The 9,250-nt window shown below is 40.2% G+C and overlaps 2 protein-coding genes across 4 annotated transcripts; both read left to right on the plus strand.

Moving 5' to 3' along the window:
- The first annotated feature begins 51 nt into the window (after positions 1-51).
- Positions 52-5,642, plus strand: LOC308408065 (nicotinamide/nicotinic acid mononucleotide adenylyltransferase 1-like). 3 transcript variants are annotated; one of them, XM_080900134.1, is made up of 5 exons: positions 52-106; positions 518-646; positions 1,561-1,744; positions 2,498-2,604; positions 4,728-5,642. In XM_080900134.1, the coding sequence occupies exons 2-5, from the start codon at positions 532-534 to the stop codon at positions 5,126-5,128; spliced, it is 807 nt and encodes a 268-aa protein (XP_080756260.1). In that variant the 5' UTR covers positions 52-106; positions 518-531; the 3' UTR covers positions 5,129-5,642. The 3 variants fall into 3 exon arrangements, with proteins under 3 accessions (XP_080756260.1, XP_080756261.1, XP_080756262.1); XM_080900135.1 differs by having other exon boundaries at positions 71-128; XM_080900136.1 differs by lacking the exon at positions 52-106 and adding an exon at positions 167-398.
- A 1,656-nt stretch (positions 5,643-7,298) lies between these two features.
- rbp7a (retinol binding protein 7a, cellular) lies at positions 7,299-8,757 on the plus strand. Its single transcript, XM_080900138.1, has 4 exons — positions 7,299-7,509; positions 7,630-7,808; positions 7,949-8,050; positions 8,181-8,757. Exons 1-4 carry the CDS (start codon positions 7,437-7,439, stop codon positions 8,250-8,252), a joined length of 426 nt encoding a protein of 141 aa, XP_080756264.1. The 5' UTR covers positions 7,299-7,436; the 3' UTR covers positions 8,253-8,757.
- The last annotated feature ends 493 nt before the right edge of the window (positions 8,758-9,250 follow it).

Consider the following 9,250-nt stretch of genomic DNA (forward strand, 5'->3'; position numbering starts at 1 on the left):
GAGCGGGTGCGGCTCACCGCTTCCTTGTCGATTGTGTCCAATCGGATTAGTGGATTTTACAGCGTAGTCCGTGACGTCAAAGGAGGAAGCGGGTGAAACACAAATGGTATCTGTAGCTGTTTGTCTTGGTACTACAATGACTACATTATTTGACATTATATTAAAAACGCATAATTTGCTTTTAAGTTAAGCACCGAGTTCATGTTTTGTCTGTTTAAGGGTCCCGTACGTGAATCTTGGACGTAAAAGGGGGCTCGCGCTGTGTGCTCAATAGATAAGCTAAAGTTAGCTACTTGTTATAGTCGAATGCTAACGTTTAACATAGATAAAGCGTCGAGCTTTAGTTTTCTTTACGTTTGTAGTTCCACTTTATGAAGCTCACAGACTGTATTTACGAGGTTAAACTACTCTCTTGATACAAATATACTGTTTCCGCCCCCCACAAAGCGATTCTCGACATGTGATCAGCCAAGTCTTAATCAGTCTTCGTTTCTTCTCCTTGTTTGTGCAAACCCAGCTCCAGTATGAGCCATGGAGGGTCACAGTATAACCAAAGTGGTCCTGCTGGCCTGCGGGTCCTTCAACCCCATCACCAACATGCACATGAGGATGTTTGAACTGGCACGAGATCACCTGGAAGACACAGGTTGAGTTACATGAAAATTGGATCTTTTAGTGTGATGCATCTCCACCTTTATCATCCATTCTTTTCTCTTTTTTTTTTTAAATGAATGAATGATACTCCAGCTTTAATTCTGGGTACTCCAGCTTTCTCCCACAGTCACCCAACGCAGAGACATGCATGGGATGATTCTAAACTTACTGTAGGTGCAAATGTGTGCATGAAGGGTTCTCTGTTTCTATATGTTACCCCTGCAACATATTTGCAATCTACCCAGGATGTACCCTGCAATCCTGAAATGGATAAATTGGAAGAAGATGGATAGATGTGCAAAAATTAAGTGAAAGGGGTAGCTTTGTCGTAAAAAGGGATTGTGAATTAGTACATTGGAGAGACAAGTGTTTTGGATAAAATTGTTATACCAAAAGCCCAGATACAAAATAGTTCAAGAAGGAATTATGCTTTTGTAAATTGATTAATATGACAGTACAGAAAAGCTGGCAGTGTTTTAATATTGCATTATTATATTATTAATAGACACTATTAGGTTGTGCCTCATACTTGATTTGGGAGTTTTATGCCAGATCCCCTTCCTGACCCCTCCAGCTGGAATGACTTTGCATTTCACCACATATTTTGATTTGGCAGACCTGGGATCAAACCAGGGATCTTTTGTTTGTTAGGCTAATGTGTAAACCACTACACTATCGAGCTAGAACCAATTATTTATTCAGTAAATGCTGATTTCTTTGATTCTGTCTTTGTTTCGGCTGTGGCTGCCTGGATTCTATTCTGCTTAGTTTCCCGTGTGTCATTTCCCTTGTGCTCTCTTCCACCTTTCTTCTCTACTCTACTGTTCTGTCCAATAAAGTCTAATAATTCAAATATAATATTTTACCTGACCAGTACTTAAACACGTGTCTTCTTTTGTGCGTAAGGTCAGTATAAGGTGGTGAGAGGAATCATCTCTCCAGTGGGTGATGCATATAAGAAAAAGGGCTTGATTGAAGCCTGCCACCGTCTGGAGATGACTCGATTGGCTACCGAAAGCTCAGACTGGGTTATGGTGGATTCCTGGGAGAGTTTGCAGCCAGAGTGGGTGGAAACGGCTAAAGTAGTTCGGTGAGTTGACATTTCTTGCGTCTGAGTGCTTTTGCTTTGCTTTAGATTTGATGTGTGTGTGTGTGTGTGTGTGTGTGTGTGTGTGTGTGTGTGTGTGTGTGTGTGTGTGTGTGTGTGTGTGTGTGTGTGTGTGTGTTCTAGATAAATTAATTCTTAAAGTAACAAAATCCATTATAGAGGTTTGATTTAAACCTTAGGGATTAAAATTAAACTTGTGCAGGCTTAATTAGATATTAGATAATTAACATCATTATGCCTCACATAAATGAAATCATTATTTAGAATCTTTGTCATCTGTTTTCCTGTGGCAGCAGGAAAAGGAAGAAATGCAAGGCAGGAAATGTGAGAGCCTTCACTGGTATGATACTTGATACATGTTATGATTTGCCGAATACTTCCCAGAACTTTGCAGGTGCAGTTCAAACAAGATAGAATCAGACAAAGTCAATCAAAATTCCTTAATTGTTTAAGTTGAAGGCTGAAATTATTAAATGCTGATGGTGAAAAGAATCTGAAATAAAACTGCAGCCTCACAGACTTGAAGAAAAAAACCCATAAAAGGCACAAAAACAGTTTAATAATGAGATCAAATGCATTTAGCATAACGAGAATTGGATTTTGGAGCATTATTTTGCTGATTGACAACTACCAATAGTAGCCTTTTTCCACTTTATAGCAAACTGTAAATATAGTATACACTCAGCGTGGTTTTTGCTTGATAAAAATCTTTGATTCCAATTTGTAAATTTACAGGCATCACTATGAGGAGCTTCTTGCATCAGAGCAGAACATCGATGATGTGGACACGATCAAGTATGCAAAAAAGAGGCGCATAGAAGAGAATCATCACAAAGACAGAGGTATGTCATGCCATACATTTACCTCCCTGTCATTGTCTGTAACTTTTCTTGTCCATCAAACGAGCCATGCAACAAACGTAGTTGTCAGGATTTTCCTGTTTGCAGCTTAACTGACAAGAGAATGGGTTTAGGGTGTGGATACACAGGTGTGGTGTTAACAGCACGAGCTGAGCCTCTGGGGGATGGAAGGGAAAAATATGCATTATGGAAGCACTTGAATTTTTGCTGAAGGTGCATTGTAAAAGCTGGCAGGTTGAAGTGCATACTATGCTTTGCATTTAAGTTCTACTAGCATCGCTTAACCCTGTAAAGCTTGAACCATGAAGTGTAATTGCCAGAATATTCTGACAAAAAATGTATTAAATATCAATTTTATCAGTTTGCATATATGAGTTATATGTGAGCTACAGTTGGCATTTTTGTGCAATGTATTACTTAAATACTTACTGTCCAATTTATTCAGGAAAAAAAATGGAAAACAGAAGATGCAGAGGTCACAAAATCTCATGTATCAAATACGTTACACTTGGCATTACAGGGTTAAGATGTCAGCAGTTCAGTTTAAAACCAGTGCAGCAGAACTGAATATCTTCTTCTTTATTCTATGAATCACCCTCTTTCCTCATCAAAATTTCAACCCTGCAATGATCTGCAGTGCAACGTGACCACTGACAATTCATTAGGACATTTGGGTGTGTTCTTATTCGCAGCTAATGTAGGCAAGTTCCAGTAAGCGCACTTCTTTGTTATTCCACACCTTCAAACTCAACTGATGTAGAAGCTGAAATAAATAGAATTTGATTTCATGTGTGTCAATTTCAGGCAGTCACATATGCACTGTTCTGCCCCATGACAGATAGTGAATACACTAATGGTCCAAACTTTAAGAAGACCCCAATTCTTCCATTCTTTAAATTGAAATTCAAGCAGCTCAAGTCCAACGAATAGCTTAAAATAGTGTAATGTTACCTAAAACTAAAAAAATACATATTTCAGAAATATACAACAGCCTTTTTTAGAGAACAGGAAATGGATTAAGAACTTAAACCTGTTCCGCAGCAAAGGAGGTTGATCGAGCTTTGACGGTTGGTCCTACCAACCTACTTTTGAACAAGAAAAAAACATGTTGAGTGTGACATCAACTTTTAAATATGAGGAGGAAGCGTGATGGTCTCGGGATGTTGGTGACATGTACAGATTTAGAGGCACCTTGAACCAAAATGGTTCTGCATTGCCATGCAGTACCCTCTGGTATGCACCTAGTTGGTCAGGGGTTCATCCTACACCAAGATAAAAACCCAAAACATAAGTCCAAGCTGTGCCGGAACTACAGTAGGAAAAAGAAACAAGAATGGAATGGCCAGCACACTCTCCATCCTAAAAGTGCCATGCATTTATGGGAACTTCTGCAACACAGCTGGGAAAAACTTCCATCCATCCATTTTCTTCTCCTTATCCATGGCACGGTCGTGGGCACAGTAGCCTAAGCAAGGATGCCCAGACCTCCCTCTCTCCAGCCGCCACCTCCAGCTTATCCCGAGGAACACAGAGGCATTTCTAGGCCTCTGTGTCTCCAGCAGGTCCTGGGTCTGCCCCTGGGCCTCATTCTGGAGTTGGCCAGTAGGCATCCTTGCCAGATGCTTGAACCACCTCAACTGACTTCTTTTGATGTGGAGGAGTAGTGACTCTACTCTGAGCCATTCTCAGGTGGCTGAGCTCATTTTCGCCGCTTGTATACGCGATCTCATTCTTTCAGTCACTACCCAGAGCTCGCGACCATAGTAGAGGACAGGGACGTCGATTGACTGGTAAACCGAGAGTTTCACTTTCATGCGGCTGGACGGATGGATAGATGGCATTGTAGAGATAATGCCATGAGTGTTTTTAGCTGTTCTCTCTGCCAAAGGTGACTACTTTGATGAAAAGTTTAGATTACATTTTGATTTATAAATGGATTCCATGGTTGTTCTATGCTTTAATCTCAACGAGACATTAAACTGCTTAAATTTCAATAAAAAACTGGAAGAATTGGGGGGTTCTAAAATTTTTGACCTGAAGCATATGCACAGTGTGGATTAGTTGACTCTTGTGTTGTGCTGACAAACTTGTTTCTCTGTGCTCAGATGAGCTTCAGCTGATGTTGCTGTGCGGGGCTGACGTCCTCGAGTCTTTTGGGATTCCCAACATGTGGAAGCAGGAGGATATCGCAGAGATCGTGGGCCGCCACGGTTTGGTTTGCATCACCCGCAGCAACAGCGATCCACACAAGTTCATCCACCAGTCAGACTTGCTGTGGAAGTATCGCAAGAACATCCATATCGTCCGCGAATGGGTGACTAACGACATCTCAGCCACTCATGTGCGGCGGTCGCTGCGGCGCGGCCAGAGCGTCAGATACCTTCTGGCAGACAGCGTCATTCACTACATCAAAGAGCACGGCCTGTACAGCTCTGAGAGCGAGCAGAAAAACGCAGATGTGGTTCTAGCGCCCCTCCAGAGGTACACGGGCGCTTCCTCAAGTTGAGGAAATTTGACTGTGAATTTAAAACAAAACACAAATTCACATAATTCAAGCTTCCGACAGTGCCTGCACTGAACAGGGGTCTTTTCTAAGAATGGGTGTGTTTCAGGTTGTTGAGTGAAGTGATTTAGTAACAGTTTCACTTTGCCAGAACTTTTTGTTTGCGTGTGTGGAAAAATACACAAGATCACAAAATAACTGAGCAGCAGATCATATAGATGAGCGGTCACATAAATGTGTTTCCAGTCAATCAAAGGATTTACATTCAACTGTGAAATGGTGAGCCGACGATGTTTTTATTAGATGAAATATGGTGCATAGAGAATTAATTGAATCACACTTGTTTTACCACAATTATCCTTTCCATGTCTGGCTTCAGCGCACTCCTGTTAGTCAACGTGTTTTTGTACCTAGAGCTGTATTTTTCCATGCTTTAAATACCCACTTCTTCAGATCTGATGATAAAGACATGATATGTGATATTCTAGAAATAAACAGCACTTTGTTTACCACCTTGTGAGCCGTTCATTGTTGCTTTTATCGCACAGATAAGAATCCTTAAAAAGTCCTAGCTTTGCTTTCATGATGAAAATGCTTATCTCGCAGGATTATCCTTACTTTTAGATTTCCGGTGAAATAACGAAACTTCAGCCAAATGAAGAGATGTGATTATAGTAATGGGGTTTAAACTAGAATATAACACAGAACATCATCATTAGTATCAGAATTGATCATTATTAGTAGTAGTATTTTAATAATAATAATAATTTTATTATGATTCGTTTTGAAAAACATTATTATTTCTACCAATTTACTCTGAGTATGTTTTAGCCAGCATCCCAAACTCCTCTGTGTTTTATTTAAGCAGTTAATACGTCTGCATTGTCTTTACGCACATTTCGAGCGTTGGCAGGGAAAAAACCCTGACGTGGTTTTCCCATGTCACAAGACACCCCGTCAGAAGAAGCAACAACAACACGCGAGTATTTGGATAAGTGCCCTGTGTTTCATTTATTTATTTTTTCCACACTTGACTTACATCAATCCTTTTCACACTGCATGCCAGATAATGCAAGAGTGTCACTATGTTCCTCATTGCACATAAAGGTGTGCCATTTTTACGTAAGCCCTGTTTGTAAGAAACAGAAGCTGTTTGATTCTGTTTATGTCTAGACTGGAATATTGAAATCCCTCTCCCTATAAAACTATTATATAAATATAAAACCTTAAATGAGATGAGCATGATTTTTTTTTTTCTTTTAACTGGGAATATGTAGATTGTTGAAACTCAGAGAGAGTCCAGTGCCACAGCAAATTCACACATAGTACAAAAAGATTACAAAAAAAGATAAAGTGCCAGATAATGTATGCCTACCAGCTACTACACTACGAGATAAATACATATAATCACAATTTAAGATTTCTCTAACTGTGCAGTAAAAAGTATAGTGTGCAAATCGGTCAATATAACATTTACAGTCGTGAAAAATCAAGATTTCAACAGGACTGTGCAGCCCTTATTCCATGATTATTACCTATTATTATTATTATTATTGTTATTATTATTACCTATATATATATATATTAGCTTGTAGAACCACCTTTAGAAAAAGTAACTTGGAAGTTACAACTTTCTGTTTGATTTTTCAGTCAAACAGAAAGTGACATGGTTGTGGAGGAACTTTGGTCCACTCTTCTATGGCTGTGCTGCCTTTTTCTATTTAGAGAGAAGAGGCTTTGTCCCGGTGATGATTCCAACGATTCCAGCTGCTCCTTGCTGCTGCTTACCTTCTTAATTCCTATCGAAGCAATTAGGGTGGATTTCGCTTGTGTACTTAGTCATGTAAAATCTCTTTTCACATGGCTGTATTTACTGCAGTTATATAACAGAAATAGAGTGACTGCTTTGCCATCATTGTACAAGTGATTAATTCTGAGTATATTTTTGTTTTATTAAAAGAAAAGGATAAAAGCCTTTCAGTCCATCATTCAAATCCAAACACTGCTTCTGGATAACATGCACCATTAGGATTTGAATGCCATAAAGGCGTGATGCCTGGGGCAAATTTTCACAGCCATGTTTAAACTGAACTGTTGCACCAGTCTGACACGTCTGGCCTCTTCTTTACTCTGGAACAAATCAGTTCACCTCTCTCATCCTCAGGTGACAGGACACACCTGCCTCTGAGTCTCCTGATCTCATATAAACAGCATTTGCCTCAGCCTCCTCTCAGCAGTCTGCACCTGACCGGCTCAGGATCACCTTGCACTTACACGCTTCCCAAAAGAAGGAAAAGTCAAGTCCGTCAGCATGCCTGCCAGCCTGAGTGGCAAATGGGAGATGATCAGCAATGTCAACTTTGACGACTACATGATTGCGCTGGGTAAGTCCGCGTGTTGTTTCCCTCCAGAGTATGTGCATTCACATCATTCAAAATGCACTTTTGTAGAAAAACACGGCAGCGGGGCTATTTATCATTCAACTTCTTTTTCCACTTTTCCAGGCATAAGCGCTTCCTTACGAAAAATTGCTGCAAAACTTACCTTAAAGAAAACAATTGAGCGGCAGGAGGACCAGTTCGTCGTCAAAACCACGAGCACTTTCCGAAACTACACGGTCACCTTCAAAGTGGGCCAGGAATTTAACGAGTTTACAAAGGGACTAGACAACAGACACCTGAAGGTGAATGGGAATGGCTAAAGTGTATCATAAATATCATAATTGGAAGGGTTTGTTTCATAGATAATTGATGCACTTTGAATATTATGCATGTTGAAAAACGAGTCGCGATTCACGCTTTTGCTTCTCTGTTACCTGTGCAGTCACTCGTGAGATGGGAGGGGAACAAACTAATATGTGAACAGACTGGAGAGAAGAAGAACAGGGGATGGACTCACTGGATTGAAGATGACAAGCTTCATCTGGTAAGACTGTGAATTTGGACATTCTACATAATACACAGAATTTAAAAACTATGTATTATTGAACTCATTTTAATCTGTTATATTTAAATAAAATGTAATTATTAAAACTTTTCTGACCTTTTCTCCTTAGGAGCTGTTCTGTGAAGGACAAGTCTGCAAGCAGGTTTATAAGAACGTTTCAAAGACGAGAGAAGAAGAATGAAGAGTTGGAGGAGGATCTTGAGGTGGTCCAGAATTAGAAGATTAGTAGATTTATCAGCGTAAAACCCTGACTGTGAAACCCACCCCGAGAGTTGCGACTGGTATCTTCCCCGTTGCTTATATACTCGGTTCAGGTGGAAACGTCTGTACTCTCAGGGTATGCATTTACACCACTAGATGGTATCGCTGCAATACTTTTGTCAGATGCTGGTCTGTCTGGTCCAGCAGCCTGTCGGTGCGTGCCTCTATCCCAAACCGTCAAGAATGTTTATAGCACCATTCAGCTGGCTGAAAAAAATGTCTTTTTTTGTTAAATATTTAGAGCTATGAGAAAAAGGAGACACGGGTGCCGCTTGTGCTCTCCGTCGTGCATTTTGTTCAATGTTTCTGTAAATTTCTCATTCATGCAAGAACATTTATAACCAGTGTAACTGAAAGTTATTCATAGGATGTTTGTAATACAGTTTTGTTGTATGTAATATGTGAGTAAGAAAAATAAATCTGATGGAAAAGTTGAAGCTTTTTTTTTTATCTTGTTCTTAGTAAACTGACAGGTTTTTCTTGTGCCATTAATCACACGTCACCATCGGATCGACCGGTAAAGTCACCGTACCCCGTCGGCTGAATGCTGCTGACACACTTCAACTATAAGTTACACTAATGCATACGATTTGCTGCTTGAGCTCTGCGGTAGAAGCTTCAGGTAACAGTAGTTTAGTGCTTCTGCAGCAATCGTGGTAACCAGAATGACTAAAGGACACTGAGCGGATTATCCCATGCAGGTCACACTTTGGGAAGAACCCCTCATCTCTCTTTGTAATTTAAAAGAGGTCATTCATCAGCGTGTGCAGCTAGTTTTTAAAGCTCAACCCTACTTGATAATTGCATAAATTGCCAGACAAATAGAAATGTGTTGAGGAAATTCTGCGCTCACAGCTGCCCTTCATTGATCCACTTCTGTGCCCAGAGAAAATGTCTCATCTGATTTGACTCTGCAGC

The sequence above is a fragment of the Rhamphochromis sp. 'chilingali' genome (assembly GCF_963969265.1).
Source record: "Rhamphochromis sp. 'chilingali' genome assembly, chromosome: 12".
NCBI classification, from domain to species: Eukaryota; Metazoa; Chordata; class Actinopteri; order Cichliformes; family Cichlidae; genus Rhamphochromis; species Rhamphochromis sp. 'chilingali'.

Excerpts from the sequence above, each read along its gene's own strand:
- LOC308408065 (XM_080900134.1), top strand. The coding sequence starts at position 532 with ATGGAGGGTCACAGTATAACCAAAGTGGTCCTGCTGGCCTGCGGGTCC. Across the intron at positions 647-1,560 it reads AGATCACCTGGAAGACACAG|GTCAGTATAAGGTGGTGAGA; the intron begins GTTGAGTTACAT and ends TTTGTGCGTAAG. Across the intron at positions 1,745-2,497 it reads GAAACGGCTAAAGTAGTTCG|GCATCACTATGAGGAGCTTC; the intron begins GTGAGTTGACAT and ends GTAAATTTACAG.
- rbp7a (XM_080900138.1), top strand. The coding sequence starts at position 7,437 with ATGCCTGCCAGCCTGAGTGGCAAATGGGAGATGATCAGCAATGTCAAC. Across the intron at positions 7,510-7,629 it reads CGACTACATGATTGCGCTGG|GCATAAGCGCTTCCTTACGA; the intron begins GTAAGTCCGCGT and ends CCACTTTTCCAG. Across the intron at positions 8,051-8,180 it reads AAGATGACAAGCTTCATCTG|GAGCTGTTCTGTGAAGGACA; the intron begins GTAAGACTGTGA and ends TTTTCTCCTTAG.